This window comes from Pundamilia nyererei, unplaced genomic scaffold, assembly GCF_000239375.1.
Source record: "Pundamilia nyererei isolate P.nyererei 1_Seehausen unplaced genomic scaffold, PunNye1.0 scaffold00013, whole genome shotgun sequence".
Classification (NCBI taxonomy): Eukaryota; Metazoa; Chordata; class Actinopteri; order Cichliformes; family Cichlidae; genus Pundamilia; species Pundamilia nyererei.
Window position 1 is genome coordinate 934,994 of NW_005187414.1, and position 14,641 is coordinate 949,634.

The window sequence follows — 14,641 nt, forward strand, 5'->3', positions numbered from 1 at the left end:
ATAATATAGTGAAGAGCAATTTTTTTTAATGAATCGCATGAATTTTGCTGCTGTCAGAGTTTGAGCGCCATAACTGTGAGAGGAAAACTGTCATTGTGTGTGTGTGTATATGTGTGTGTGTGTGTGTGTGTGTGTGTGTGTGTGTGTGTGTGTGTGTGTGTGTGTACAGATAGATGGTTTGTCTTTCTCAGATCACATGGCAGCGATGTACCGTACCTCCATGGCGAGAGCAGCAGTTTGCTGGTCATAGTGGTTCAGGACGTTGGGCATGAAGGTGGAGTTGTAGGGCAGCCCCTGACACATGCGCAGGGTGATGGGCTCACAGGTGAACAGACTGTGGCTCCCAGCCACAGCATCCATGGGGACGGCAACACACACGGTCAGCATGGACACGGAAAGCACCCACAGGAGATCCATGATCCGTACGGGAGAAAAGAAGCAAGACCCAGGAGACGGCGGCTCACGGAGAGGGCTCGAGCCCTGTCAGCATCGTGGGCTTTAACCAGGAAGTGGGAAAAATGACCAGACTTAAGGACTATCTGTTTGCCCCTTCCTCCTCGTTAGATCACAGAGAAACACCGTGGGCTGAGCAGCGTAATCCAACAGGGCCAAGTTGGCTGCATCCATCACCATGACTACACTGAGTCACAGGGCCTCCATCACCTAGGTGATGCTGTGGTCCTTTAAGATGCTGAAAACACTCCTCCGTCTCCTGCCTTCACAGACGGCGATGATGCTGGAGGAAATATGAGCGACGACCCCCTGTGGAAACGATGCTCTGCCTGCAATCAGAAGAATACAGTACAGCAGCTTGTAAATGTAAATGTTAGACGTTAGTGGTCCATTAATTACAACAAGTGCAAACCAAAAGGAAACCTTTTAACTGAAAAAATGGACTAATTGTAAGCGGAGCAGCACACAAACGGCTGCTTTTCAGGTCACTGACTATGGCTGGGTTCTGCCCATCAGTGCCCACATTAAATGCATTATTAAACAGCAATAGATCATTACAAAATAAGCAAATGAGCGAGCATTTAAAGGGCAAGTCTGAGGAGATTTACTCTGCGTCCCGCAGTACTTCTGTAGTAATAACAGTGGTAATAGCAGCAGCTGTGGTAGTAGACACCTCCGACCATTAATAATATTATTATTTTTACAGTTATCTGCACTAATCACAGCTCAGAAACTGTTTAAGTCATTTATTAAAGTTATTTGTTATTTATAGAGCACATTTTTATCCATCGCTGCAGCACACACCCTTCCCAGCCCCGCACCTTTCCCCCCGACCAACACGTCAAACACGGCCTCTGCTCCGTCGCACCTGCCGGTGTCTAACCCGGCCGCACTTCAACTTTCATTATTAACGCGACACAAGCGCGTCCATTAGCCTACCTGTGCGTCAGCGCTAACGGGCTCCTCCTATAGCTCCTCACCGAGACTCAGGCACTAATTGCTGCTCATACATGGGAGTGTACTGCCGAGCGTTACACGGAGGCTCGTCGCGGTTGCCGCTGTAACTGACCCGCAGCAATAAAAACGAGCGACCTGAGCCGAGAGAAGCGTGAACGCGGCGCGGCGCAGACAAAAGATGACGGTTAGTTCATCCTGACTCACGGTAACCGCTCCGCACCGGTGCATTCAGTCACCGAGCCGGGCGGCAGCGGAGGCGGTGGTCTACGAGTAACACCTCCACACCCGCTGAATTTAACGCAACTTTACCTGAACGCTGTCCGCAAAATTCGGGGAGTAAGCGGGGTCTTCGCCGCTCCTCGAGTTGGTAACAATGACTGAATGTCCCTCCACCAGCACCCTCCTCTCCTCCTCTTGTCCTCTTCCTCCGTCCTCCTCCCCCGCTCTCCCCCCTCTAAGCAGAGCGACAAGTGCGCGAGACTTTTTTAACGGCTTCCGCTACGGACTATCAAATTAAAAGCCTCTTCCACAAACGCCCGACTTCGTGGACGCCAAAACACGACTACAGTGAGCTTTAGTCGAGCTGAATACAGGTGAAAGAAGCGATACGCTGTTTGCCACCTTAGTCGCGGATGTTGGCCCAATTTATTGCAACATACAAAAATATAAAAACTTGTTTTAGTTCAACAATAAAAGTTAAAAGTGTTGAAAATTGTGCTTAAATGATTTACATTTGATATGCCCACCTTTGTTTACAACTCAGCCTGAACTCCCAGAGTCAAGCTTTCTTGTCATTTCTTTAAATATCCTCAGGAATAGTTCTCAGGCTTCTTGAAGGACATTCAAACAAGGGCGTCATTTCCAGGGGGGTTATGACCCCCCCTCCCTGGAATGTACCCAGATTTATTTCTTTTGTTTGACAGAGGTCTTGCGTTTCTATCCAGGTATGTTTTTAGTGCATTGGCCGTGTGTTTGAGATCACCGCCTTGCTGAAAAATAAAGAAATTGAATCAGATTCTTTCCACCTGGGACTGCATGGTGGATGAAAACTTGACGGTGCTTTTCTGTGTTCATAATTCAATCAGTTTTGACAAGATCTCCAACAGCACTGTCTGAAAAGCAGCCCCAGACCACGGCAGAGCCTCCAGTGTTTTAAACATGGTTGTAGAGACTTCTTCTTGTACCTCTTTCCTGATGACCCCTCGACATACTGATTAATCCAATACTTGAAACGAAGAATTTCACATCCAACCTGTTGTCATTGATTTTCATCCCAGTTCTTGTGTGAAGTGGCATACCTCAGCCTTTTCTCCCTGTTTCACTTCCTGAACAATGGCTTCTTGTCAGCCACCCTTCAAAGCATTTCTGATGAAGCGTCAGTGAACAGTAGACGGATTATCTGAAGCTCCAGATGCATCTCTCAGGTCCCGTGTCAGGTCTTGGGTGGATTTTTTCCCTTGTTTGTTAAGGACATGGCGTTTAGATATTGGGATCTGCTGCAGATGGTTTTGGCTGACAGCTTCCTGTTTGTCCTCCACATGTCTAGTTTTCAAAATGATATAATCCAGCTAGTACATAGTTAAAGCCAAACAGTTGTGCTCTTAAGTTTACATTAAGACATTTGTGTAGTAAATTTCACAATTCTGAACTTGTGTAATATGGCTGGTTTTTGGTTTTGCTGTAATAGTTTTCAGCTAACAGCTCTTTGGGAATCATCTTAATGGTGCAAAGTGATCGTTTGGTGCCAAACTGTGTTGCTGTAGGTGGTGTTTGTAGGTTCAGCTTAACCTTTGGGACCAAATATGCTTTTGCGACTGGTTGCTAGTGCTTAGTGCTTAAAATACATATTTAAAACTGCTTCTTTGCTGACGTCCTGTCTGTTATGTGTAGAGTAAACAGCGGCTGTGTTAGGTGTTATTTCATGCTGACTGGTCACAGGTCAGGTTTAGGCGGCTTAAAGACGGAGAGAAGGACGAATCTTTAAATCTCGTCAGAGAGACTTTGAAAGACTTCTTGGTGTCTTTGCTTTTCCAGTGAAACAAACGTTTCTTCGTCAGTCCAATAAAGAGTGAACTATTACTTTGAAGGCACAGGGCTCGTTTCCGGTTACACTCCCGCGTGTCTAACTTGACGCAGTTCTCCGTTTTCCTTCGCAGCAGGTTTTCTGTCCTCGTTGCGCGCGACCGCCCATCCGAGAACGAGCAGGCTTTGAATCAGAAACTTGTGTGACTGCTGGGAGTGAAAGCGTGGAGCTGGAGGCCTGCGGGACAGCAGACACAGCCCTGAAGATGCTGTTGGTTTATGATTCTTATTACACACCAACTGTTGGTTATTACTCCGTAAACAGATTCGTTTGTCCGGGCTTATTACTGCTGGTTCTGCTGCTGCCACAGTCAATAATAATGCTTTGTTTTTCTGTTGCTGTGTCAGCCAATGCGGAGCAGATGGTCTTTATAGTAACTGCAGTGTCAGGACTTCTGCACCACGTTTGTCATCATTAGAGCGAGGGAGGCCCGCACACTCTGCTTTTCTCTGCAGCGACTCCCACATCACCGCCTCCATGTGTGTCACGGGCTGTGACAAGCAGGAGAGCCTACACTCACGGTTACTATGGAAACAAGTAAACTATCCACGGGGAAGTAGGAGAAAGAAGTGTGTGGGCACCAAGGCCGAGCGCGCACCTACAGAGTGAGTTTGGAGCTGGATTTCTTTCTGCGAGCTGAGCTGAGGAGCTGCGGGTGAGTGAAACACCGCAGGACGGTGTTAGTGTTGGCTGGATTTTAAAAACATGGAACTATTAGGCACTCCCGCTTCATGTACACACATGAACACAATGTGAGGAAAAGCAACACATACCTGAGTAGCAGTTACTGTTTTTGTATCCTAGAGCATCATCTTTGTTGACGCACTCTGTGATGGCACTTGCAGCAAGATCTTCTGCAAGCTGTTCGAAGACGCAGACCAAACGGAGCACCTGGACTCCTCTGAACAACCCGCGGGCCAACAGCAAGGTCACATCAGCTCACACTGAAACTGTGCCGTCAGCCAAAGGGTGGCTGGTAATAGTTTCAGTAACTTTTATAAGATGTACAGCAGTGTCGTAGAAAGTAAAACTAACTACATCTTTTGATGGACGTGACAAAATGTAAATGTCTGTGTTAAAGCTGGTGAAGTAGAAAAGGGGGACACAAAAGTACAGACCTGAGTACATAAAACAGCTCTAACAGTGGAGTCAAGCGACCCTCAGCTTCTTTTTAAATGTTCCCTTCGCTGCAGTAAGATTTATGTCTGTTTCAGCCTGTGCTTGCAGGACCAGGTGTTTGCCTGACGCACTCTTGAAACCCCCCAAAATTATCCACAATAAAATAATTTGATTACATCTAAATTGAATTTACTTTATTGGCATACATTCAGTTTATATGAAGCTAATTTTTCTTAATGACTAATTATTTAAATAAATAAGCCTTAGATTTTAATTTTTCTTTAAATTATTGCTTCCTGTTTATTCCGCCAATTTGATTAAATTTTTTTAACATATGTGTTTAGTAAACACAGTCACAAAGCAGGAAATCATAATAATGTCCGTGGATGATCTAGACAGGCAATAATATCTAAATTAATTTGCAAATATTAGTTTTTTTACTTTATAGTTATTTTAAAGAAATTCCTTTTAATGAAATGCATTCATTCATTTATTTGCATCTGTGTACTGGTTGCATTGGTCACTTCATTGGTTCTGGTCCTGCTTCATTATGTAAACAAAGGCGCTGTCATTAAAAGAGCTGAGCTTCTGATTATTTGTGGATCAGCAGCAGGCTGTGACTGCCCTCACTGTCAGAACAACACCGGGCTGGCTTTGCTTTAGTGTGGAAGCTTGAACGACATTGGCTCATTTCCTTGTTTTCTGTTTGACGGTGTTGGTCTTCCATAAATACCAAGTTCCTCGAAAGATTAAACAACTAAAAACTTTAAAACTGAATACTTTGGATACTATAGTTGTTAACCTTTGTCACTGTTGTCTCATTGTAGGTGTTTGAAGAGAGACGAAGCCTTCTAGCAAAGTGGGTATGTGTGAGCAGATGAATGAAGAAGCACCTAATGCGCCCTTACAGTGATCCCAGCGTGAGCTGAAGCCCACACAAATCCAGCTAGCAGTTAGAAACCATGCTGTGCTCACTGCTTTTCTGCTGTATTCTTTCATGTCTTTACCAGTTTGACAGGTGGTCTGACAGTCAGAGGAAGGCGGTGCTGCAGGACTTTGTGTTGAGCTGTTCAGTGGAGCAGCTCAGGTTCCTGAGCCTCAGTGTGAGCAGACAGCTCCCCCTGCAGGCCGCAGACTTCACCTGCCTGCTCCCCAGAGCCCTCTCCCTGTATCTCTTCTCCTTCCTGGACCCACGCAGCCTCTGTCGATGTGCCCAGGTACACGTGGATTCATTTATGGGGAGTGACGTAAAGTTTTGACCCTTGTTCTTGTGAAGAAGTCTGGTAAATGAATGATTCGATCCTCCATGCGCAGGTGAGCTGGCAGTGGAAGAGCATTGTGGAGCTGGACCAGCTGTGGATGCCCAAGTGTCTGAGGCTCGGCTGGCTCCTCAGCTCCTCCCCGACACCATTCGAACAGGGCGTCTGGAAGAGACACTACATCCAGACAGTCCAGGAGCTGCGGCTGAGCGTCCTGCAGGTTAGGAGATCCCGAAGAGATTTAAACAATTATCCTACCTTTGTTTAACAACTCGATAACACAAAATAACATTAAAATCTAGCTTTCAAAAAACAAAACAAAAGACCCTTTTTTTCCCAGGGTGCTTCATCGCAGCAGCAGTTTGTGGTTTCAGATGTCGCAGCAGCAAGCCGTGGTCACAAAGAGCCGTCAGAAATAGCAGCCATCAGGTTGGAGGAGTGTCCAGCATCCACCAAGCAGCAACCTGGAAGCAGCTCCAGCACAAGACTGAGACAGGAGAAGCAGCCAGGTGCACCCCCACCATGGAGAGACTCTGACAGACGTCCCAAAGACACACTGCGCTTCAACTACCTGGACAATCTGGACCCCATCGAACAGGCGCTGAGAGCGTAAGACGGCAGGGAACATTTGCTGAATCACGTCTGGCATTAATGAGGCTTTAAGGTTCTTTATAGTGACGGCCCCACAGTGGCTGTAGCTCAGGTGGTAGAGTGGGTCACCTACTAATTGGAAGGTTGGTGGTTTGAGCCCCGTCTGCTCCAGTCTGCCAAATATCCTTGGGCACGACACTAACCCTAAGATGCTCTGTAGTGCATCCGTTGGCGTATGAATGTGTTTAAATTGCAGAGAGAAATAGAATAGTGGGGAAAAAGTGCTTTGATTGCTCAGAGTAGAAAAGTGCTATAAGAACAGGTGCATTTGGCATTAAAATATTATAAATCCCAAACAGTGTCCTGTTAGCATGCACCAGGCGTCTGTGGAGAGAAAAAGTTCCCATTCAACAGGAAGAGACCTACAGCAGAACCAAGCCATCTGCCAAAATGGATATAAACGATGGACATTAACAACACAAAGAGCTCTGACAGCTCGATGAATGCCTCGGTGTTTTTTAACCCCTTAGCAGTCCTACAAATTTACAATTAGTTCCCTAAACCATCCAATGTACCGTGGGCGGTACGTCCGACTGCTAACAGGTTAACCAGACATAATATGTGAAAGAAACTTATCAGTCATAGAGTAGACATCCTCTAAAGCACAAACTGCTTTGTCCTTGTTTATGGTTCAAATGGGGACCAATATTTATTATATCAACATTATATCCACAAAGGAACTAGAAACGTTTGAGCTGGGTTATGTCATATTTGGGGGCTCGTCCGGGAAATTTTAGACTTGCTTGTGGAGAGAGGGTAGCATCAGAGGTTTTTCTTCACACCGTGCTTTCATCGCGGTGTTTTTCAGGTCTGGGAGAACCCAAAGACCAGGATATTGCAGGAGGGCATTTTAATTTATTTAGAGCTCTTGGAGGAACCCTTTGCAACTCACCTTAGAGTGGCAGTGCAAGAGTCAGCAGGTGTTGCCTGGACTTAATAGTTGATTAATTAATTTGCATTTCAGTAATTTTTCATGATTCTCAGTTTTTGACTTTCATCTTATTGGCTGCCCCATCAGAAGGTTTGAACAGGTGGTGGGTGGGGCGATTTCTGCCTCACAACTGTCTGAGGGCTGAGCGGTTTCACCACAGCGTTCACTTGCAGATAAACTGATGTCATTATCATGCATGATCGTTCCCCTTTACTGACTCTGCTGTCTTTCTCCAGGCAGATGAGAAACAACAGCGCCTCCACCTGCTGCACTAACACATCAAAGGCGGATGATGGGAAAAAGAAAACACTCTCTGAAGCAAATTATAAACTACGCAAAGCCAAATCGCTGGTAAACCACTCCCCATTCATCATCAGTGCCATATGGCTGTGACCTCCTTGTCTTAATCACAGGGAGATAATAAACGGAGACAAATCTCTGGAGACTGCATCCAGCAGGCATCATGCATTATGGAACAGCGTTTGCACAGCGGGAGGCAAATTATGCTGATGATGGTGCTTGAGGGAAGGGTGGAGGAGAGGGTGAAATAGAGGACACTGCTGCATCTAATATTCAGGCCTTGGTGGAATTACTGTATATTTATTTAAGATCTGGGTTTGCACTATACAGCATACCACACTTACACTGTGTTACTATGAGGTCACATCTCTTCTTTCAGATGTTCCTCAGCTCCAGCAGCAGACCCCACAGTCTTCCTCATGATCAGACACAAACTCACCCCACATGGACATCGCACAGTATCGCTGATCACCCCGTCACTGGGGAGTCTGCTGAGCGCCTTCTCCACTTATCCCAGTGGAACGCCGGGATCCGTCCGAAGCCGGCGAGGACACCGGTGCCTCGGCTGAGTGTGGAAGGGCTCAGGGCGTTCCAGCGTTCACACAGGAGCGTTCCCAGTAAGTTTTCACAGTTCCTGCTGTTCCTCTGGGCTGAGTATGATGTAACCCCACATCAACAAGAAACCCCCTCAGGACAAACTGTAGGTTCAAAAGCTTCTGCAGGAAAGTGACTGCGTGCAGTTTCGCTCCCAAATGCTGAGAGGAGATTAATCATTTACTCTGTACTGCAAAATATTAATATACTCTTTGTGCGCTTGTATAAAAAGTTATTTAGGTCTCATACAGGGCATGTTTTGCTTTAGCCTAACAATTGTGGCACATCTGCAAACTGCTTTGCAACCCACCCCAGCCTGTCCCTTTCCTGCTGTATTGGACAATGTCATGTCCGAATAGTGATTGATATTTACATATGCAGCCGGCATCACACTTCTAACCTGGTCTTTGGTGAAATATAACGTAACATAAGAGGTCTGCTTCGTAGCAGAAGAAACACTGAGTGGATAAAATGTAGCTTAAGAATGGAAAATGCTCAGAACTGATTCTTCAGTTTATGAAGGCGAACAAACGAATCTTGTTTTTTTTAAAAAGCAAATAATTAAGCAGATGTTTCTTAAACTCCAGAATCAAGGGAGGGGTGGATTTATAAAATCCTAAAGAATCTATATTGTGTGTAGCTCTGATCTGTGGTGTACTGGTGTGATATAATTTGATTGATTTAAGCCTGTCCACAGTGTACAATCAGCACTGAAAGATGACACCAACAAAAGCTGCAAAGAGTCTGAGAAGCAGAGGAGGAACAGTGTGTGTGAGAAGTGGTGCAGGTGTTACCAGTCTTAAAAACTGTATTCGCTGACTGTAGGTGCACCCCTGTTTGAGGTTCAGCCCTGGACCGCGTCTGCATCACATTCGCAAGAGAAGAAGTAGATCGCCCCCTCCTGGAGGAAAACAGAAGTACAGTCTGCAACCTCAAGACCTGGAGCTTCAATCTTTCTACACATGCAGTGTGTAACCCTGACGTAGACAGATGGATCATTAGGAAAAATATTTGACATTTAATTCTACAAGAGAAATGACAAAGAGACAATGTCACCCATTTGTAGACAGTAATTCTAACGTATTTCTGTATTAGTACTGTGTTAACAGACGGGATGGGCAAATTAACTTAGAACCTCCCCCCCAACCCTGTAAGAGTCTACAAAAAAAAAAATTGAGCCTATCCGCACTTGATTTATCACAACAATTAATAATTTCCTGATGATTTTATGACTCCAGCAGGTCTTCGGGTGCTGATAATAATGGACACCAATATATTTAAAGTCTACTTTTTGCTAGCCCAGATCAGCACATTACAAATGCACCATGCTAATGAGACGAGCTACTTAATGGTAAAGTGACCTCATTAGCTCACACGTTTGTCCAAATATTTACCCAAATTTAAAAACAACAAGACTTTAAAATCTGAAAACCTTAAAGCATCAAAACAGCTGCATTTTATATACAGACGTTTTAATACTTCTAACATGAACACTTCAGTTTAAAATTGCTGAGTTATAATCAGCTGTAACACAAGAACGTCAAAACAAACGGTGTGTAAGAAATGTACCACCTTTATTATCCAGTCCACACGTCCCAGTCAATATGCAACAACACAGCAAAGCCATTTCTAACACCAGTGAGTCTGAACTCCAGAAATATGTAACAGTAAATGTCAGTTTGAGACAAAGTAACTGATTTTGATCAGTATTCAAAACAACTTGTCAACACACAGCATATGTTGGGCAAAGAGGGAAGCCTCGTGTACATCAATTATGACAGACAATGTCATTTTTTTATTAATAATAATAAAAAAAATCCACTTCAGTCAGATATGAAATATCACTCTCATACGCACAGCCGGCTTCAAACGAGCTTTCACTCGTTGCATATAAACATAGCCTCCAAAATGTATGTATATATATATATATATATTACTAAATACAAGAGAAAGAAACTTATATGAAAGACTGTGTTAATTTACTGTTAACTAATCAGAGGATGAATGTTAAAGAGCAGGAGTGTATTTATGGCTTTTGGATTCAAAATAAAGTAAAACTGTGGATGTTTCACAGGTTACGTCCTAACACGTGTCGGCCTGCGGCAGCTTTCAAGGCAAATGTGGCGCTTCGCAATGAGCCACAGACACCACAGGGGTTAATCGTCACTCGTGGATGACACAGTTATTACTGTAATTAGGTCGCGTTGTAAAAAGGCTCAAACAACAGAGCGTACAGCAGTTGAACAAAAACAAATAAAAGTTGACTGCTGTGCACGAGGATTCATTGCTTCGTATAATAGACGTGCTGTCCTGATGCACCGGTGATCAGATGACATTACAAATGAACTAAAACTAAAATTAAAGCACAGATTGTCCAACCGACTGTGAGCAGGCTTGAAACAAAACCCCCAAAATCAGAGAGAACCGTTCTTCTAAAACGACAGCAGAAGAACGAGCTACAGGCCGTGATCAGTGACAACAACCTTACACTCCGATGTTTCATTTGAGTTTCTCAGGCGTGAGTCTTGGAATTGCTCAGAAGACTATGATGAGTTTACACATGATCAAAAACCATATAAAAACAATCTGGACACATTTCCCCTCCCAGTCCAGGAGAAATGTTACTCAATTCTTTCCTCAAAGAGACTCAAAAACAAAAGTGGAAAACAGAATTTATTCAGAAAATTAAAGACATTTTTGGCTTTTCTTTTAAAGAAAGTTCAACAGCAAAGCCTCGCAGATTAAAAGTCACTCAGAAGACGGAAAACACACAATTATTGTCACGCAAGTCAAACACGACGGAGTAAAACGCGGCGGGTTCGGTGACGTCTTTCACCGACTTCTCATCAGTCGCACCCCTCAGCTTTGACACGCTGGATCTCACTGGACGTGCAAAGTCCGGTTTCATGTTCACAGTGGGTTTAATTCAAAGGCTGCTGGAGTTTGAACACAGAAAAGAGAGAGAACACACCAAGGTGCTCTTAGTGAAACATCGCCCCCTGCTGTAGTCTTCAGCCCTTCACGGCGACACAAACGATTAGAATGATTGTGCGTCTCATTGTGCGCGAGCCGACACACGCGAAGATGAAATATCTTCAGCGTCTGTCTGGATTTGAGGAGAAGCAGTTTGATGGCCACAGTTCCAAATAGAAAATTGAAAAAGTACATTTTAAAGGACGTTTTCCTGCTGCCTGGGATCTTTATTTGTGAGCGCTGCTCGCAAAGCTCAGCACATGTGAGGCTGATAGGCAACCATCATTTGTGCTCTGACCGCTCGAGGCAATTATGTGAAGCTTCTTTCTTTTTGCACAGTGTGTACATGATCTGCAGGCTTCAGTAACTTGGAGGGAATCACTATGCAAATACACAAAAGTATTAACATCGACTCTTTAAATAATGTAAACATATACATCTTATCTGAGGTCAGAGCAGTGATCCTCTTCATATCTATTTATATATATATTTATATAAGAGAGAAGGAATATTACTGGAGCATCGTCCGGATGTTCTTCGGAGTGGTCTCGTCATTCAGGTGTTTCGTGGTGAATCTGAGGAGAAAAAGGAGTGGGAGTGGACGTCAGTGCACCAATGAAAACACCGAGGCCGCATAAAGAAGCTCCAAAGGAATTCTTGCTGACAAACACAAAAGCCATTTTCACACGTGCAGTTTGGACAGTTGTGTGAGAATCAGGTCAGGAAACTGTGCTCCTCAGACACGTTCGCACTGCTGTGGTTTAGACCAGCGGTCCCAACCCCCGGGCCAGCACCGGTCCGTGATTCGTTAGGAATCCGGACGCCAGAGTTGAGGCTCAGGTGTGAAATTTATGGGTTTTTAGTGTTTTTATTGTTGGGTGTTATGAATAAATCTTTTTTTTGGTACTGGCTTATTTTGTTGTATTTATCCGCGACACCTTAAAGTCCGGTCTGTGAAAATATCATCGGACATAAACTGGTCGGGGACGCTGGGTTAGATGATAAGGTAGCTGGAGACGTGTGCAGCCACCTAAACCTGCTCGCTGGCTTCAAATACACCAGACTGTCACCTGTACCAACCAACCCAGTGTGACATCACACACCTGCCAGCTCCCTTTTGCAAAGACCGGGCCACGTCCAACCGGATATTTGCTTTCAGCAGGTGGTTTTTTAAGGTAACTGTGTGGACATGGTTACAGTTCGGCTTTACCTCGGCAGGCACACGGACAACCTCTCATAACTTTCGCAGCCAAAATTGGTCCATAGCATGAGTCAGAATCTTACATACAACCAGAATCAAACCCACACAGGAAAACTCGGCATCCAAAGGCGAGCTGTGAACCTACTTGAGTGCATTCAGGAGACCTTCTACGTTGTCTGCTGGCTGGTCCTTCAGGACCTTTATGCAGCCTTTCATCTGAAGACAAATCAACGATGTCAGCAATGACTTACAATACTGTGTGTGTGTGTGTGTGTGTGTGTGTGTGTGTGTGTCTTACATCTATCTTGGAGGACTTGTTGAAGGCGCCGTTGGGGTGGACGTGGTCATACAGAATGATGACTCCAACCATGACCCTCATGCAAAACAAGAGCGTGTCCTCACTGCTGAAACGACTCGAATACTCTCTGCACGCACACAAGAGGAGGATCAGGAAAGTTTAATGATTTACGTGTGTGTGTGTGTGTGTGTGTGTGTGTGTGTGTGAGACTCACGGCGTCTCAAGCATGACTTTACAGACGCTGGCCATGGTGCTGAGACAGTCTGTTGTGTTCTCCAGTGGAAGCGTCTTGTTCTGAACAAAGTCACATGTTATCATTACAAAGGCTGATGGGTAAAATCATTTTAGACCTGAAATTAAATTTCTGAAAAACAAGCGCAAAAAGGAACTTTGAACCTCGTTGTCCTGAAATAAAAGAGGAACTTTAGGCATTGACCTGTGGCCATCAATCTGCTGCTCTTCAGCTTAACAACAAAAGAAAATCATTCACAGAAAGATAAAGTAACTAAAGATAAAGTAACTAAAGTGCCACATGTAGTCTTTTTTTGTCATTTGAAAGATCAAAGCTGTGGCTCAGTATTCAGAGAAGCTCGTCTACAGCTGAAGGTCTGCGGCTCCATCTGTAGCTGCTGTGGTTTCTCCTCAGGTAAGATCCTGAGAGTCAAGGACCCGTGAAACGTCCATCCAACCTGTGTGTGTGCGTGTGTGCGTGTGTGTGCGTGTGTGTGTGTGCGTGCGTGTGCGTGCGTTAGCTGAGAGTGAAAAAGCTCGATACGAATCACTGCCTGTTCATGGTGGACTAAACTAGGAGAGGGCAGAGACAACACTGACCTACACAGTAATCTGATGGCGCGGTCAGATTGGCTAAATGACTTTAAGAGGCAGCATCGGTCACTCGACAGTGGAGACGTTTGAACCTGTCCACAGACATGTTGTCTGGTTAACTGCTGACTCTAAAGCTTGATTCAGACTTCAGTGGGAACTCTGTGTCCTCCGCACCATCAGAGTCGCTGCGTCGACCTGATGGAAAGTTTCTCATGCGCCACGTTTAGGATTAAAAATACTTCCGGTTACAATGTGAGTGACAACGATGACAATAACAGTAACGTGTTTCTGTGTTTGGCCTCAGACACAGAAAACTAAAGAGCTGAAACATAATGTTTGAAGGTTGCCCTGCAACCCACTGTGACAGATCCACCCACTGTGACAGATCCACCCACTGTGACAGATCCACCCACTGTGACAGATCCACCCACTGTGGAAAACAATCAGTTGGAAATGACCAAACAAGAAAAGCTGATATTTGTGTCACATTTATGAGGACAGACTCAAAATGCATCATCAAAGCCAGGAGGAACTCGCCGGCTGTGTTAGACTCGTACCTCTGTCACAAAGCTTGTGGTTGCATTGCTGAGTGTTTTCAGCATGGGTGTGGCCTCCGCGTAGAACAGAGACATCCTGTTGGCCATCTCGTTGTTGACTTCATTCTCTATGTCCAGCTGTGGGTGCAGAAATAACCACGAGGCTTCAGGTTTATTCCCACTGCTGAGCAGAAACAAGCGCCCTACTCTGCCAACATCAGGCTGCCAGGTTTAGATGAAAAAACTAATCTGATCAGTTTGTTCTCGTCCTGACTCCTCCCTCTTTTGGACCGAGTACGTCCTCCAGACACAAATCTGACTAAAACAGGAAAAGATTTTTCCTCAGACTCACGTTCATGTTGTTTATCTGGTTTCTGCTGATGGTCCTTCTGTAGTAGCTGAAGTCGTTCTGGATGGCAGGATTCCTCATCTACGGCAAAACAAAGAGACAGTCATCATTT

The 14,641-nt window shown here is 44.9% G+C and overlaps 3 protein-coding genes across 8 annotated transcripts in view; 1 reads left to right on the forward strand and 2 right to left on the reverse strand.

The window, feature by feature from the left end:
- The window catches only part of fzd3a (frizzled class receptor 3a), a 21,169-nt gene extending 19,291 nt beyond the window's left edge, over nucleotides 1–1,878 (reverse strand). For 2 of the 4 annotated variants that reach the window (XM_005724817.2, XM_005724815.2), the window contains exons 1-2: nucleotides 1,720–1,878; nucleotides 217–782 (exon numbers count right to left, since the gene is read on the reverse strand). In XM_005724817.2, coding sequence (XP_005724874.1) covers nucleotides 217–417 — 201 coding nt within the window. In that variant the 5' untranslated portion in view covers nucleotides 418–782; nucleotides 1,720–1,878. Of the gene's footprint in view, nucleotides 1–216; nucleotides 783–1,392; nucleotides 1,673–1,719 lie in introns of those variants that run through there. The other 2 variants (XM_005724818.1, XM_005724816.2) reach the window with 2 other exon arrangements.
- Nucleotides 1,879–3,513: 1,635 nt separating this feature from the next.
- Nucleotides 3,514–9,248, forward strand: fbxo16 (F-box protein 16). 3 transcript variants are annotated; one of them, XM_005724824.2, is made up of 10 exons: nucleotides 3,514–3,703; nucleotides 3,841–4,148; nucleotides 4,298–4,421; nucleotides 5,440–5,475; nucleotides 5,623–5,829; nucleotides 5,927–6,091; nucleotides 6,212–6,480; nucleotides 7,690–7,804; nucleotides 8,133–8,370; nucleotides 9,173–9,248. In XM_005724824.2, exons 3-10 carry the CDS (start codon nucleotides 4,326–4,328, stop codon nucleotides 9,235–9,237), a joined length of 1,191 nt encoding a protein of 396 aa, XP_005724881.1. In that variant the 5' UTR covers nucleotides 3,514–3,703; nucleotides 3,841–4,148; nucleotides 4,298–4,325; the 3' UTR covers nucleotides 9,238–9,248. The 3 variants fall into 3 exon arrangements, with proteins under 3 accessions (XP_005724881.1, XP_013764159.1, XP_005724882.1); XM_013908705.1 differs by having other exon boundaries at nucleotides 3,514–4,148; XM_005724825.1 differs by lacking the exons at nucleotides 7,690–7,804; nucleotides 9,173–9,248 and having other exon boundaries at nucleotides 3,514–4,148; nucleotides 8,133–8,367.
- Nucleotides 9,249–9,902: 654 nt separating this feature from the next.
- The window catches only part of fam49a (family with sequence similarity 49 member A), a 32,175-nt gene continuing 27,436 nt past the window's right edge, over nucleotides 9,903–14,641 (reverse strand). Inside the window, exons 6-11 of the mRNA XM_005725062.2 lie at nucleotides 14,533–14,610; nucleotides 14,202–14,318; nucleotides 13,034–13,113; nucleotides 12,820–12,946; nucleotides 12,667–12,737; nucleotides 9,903–11,895 (exon numbers count right to left, since the gene is read on the reverse strand). Coding sequence (XP_005725119.1) covers nucleotides 11,832–11,895; nucleotides 12,667–12,737; nucleotides 12,820–12,946; nucleotides 13,034–13,113; nucleotides 14,202–14,318; nucleotides 14,533–14,610 — 537 coding nt within the window. The 3' untranslated portion in view covers nucleotides 9,903–11,831. The remainder of the gene's footprint in view (nucleotides 11,896–12,666; nucleotides 12,738–12,819; nucleotides 12,947–13,033; nucleotides 13,114–14,201; nucleotides 14,319–14,532; nucleotides 14,611–14,641) is intronic.

What these genes read in the sequence shown, in the direction of transcription:
- fbxo16 (XM_013908705.1), top strand. Translation starts at nt 4,326, where the DNA reads ATGGCACTTGCAGCAAGATCTTCTGCAAGCTGTTCGAAGACGCAGACC. An exon ending in GAAGCCTTCTAGCAAAGTGG is followed by an intron (nt 5,476 to 5,622) that starts GTATGTGTGAGC and finishes TGTCTTTACCAG; the next exon opens with TTTGACAGGTGGTCTGACAG. An exon ending in ATCGAACAGGCGCTGAGAGC is followed by an intron (nt 6,481 to 7,689) that starts GTAAGACGGCAG and finishes GTCTTTCTCCAG; the next exon opens with GCAGATGAGAAACAACAGCG.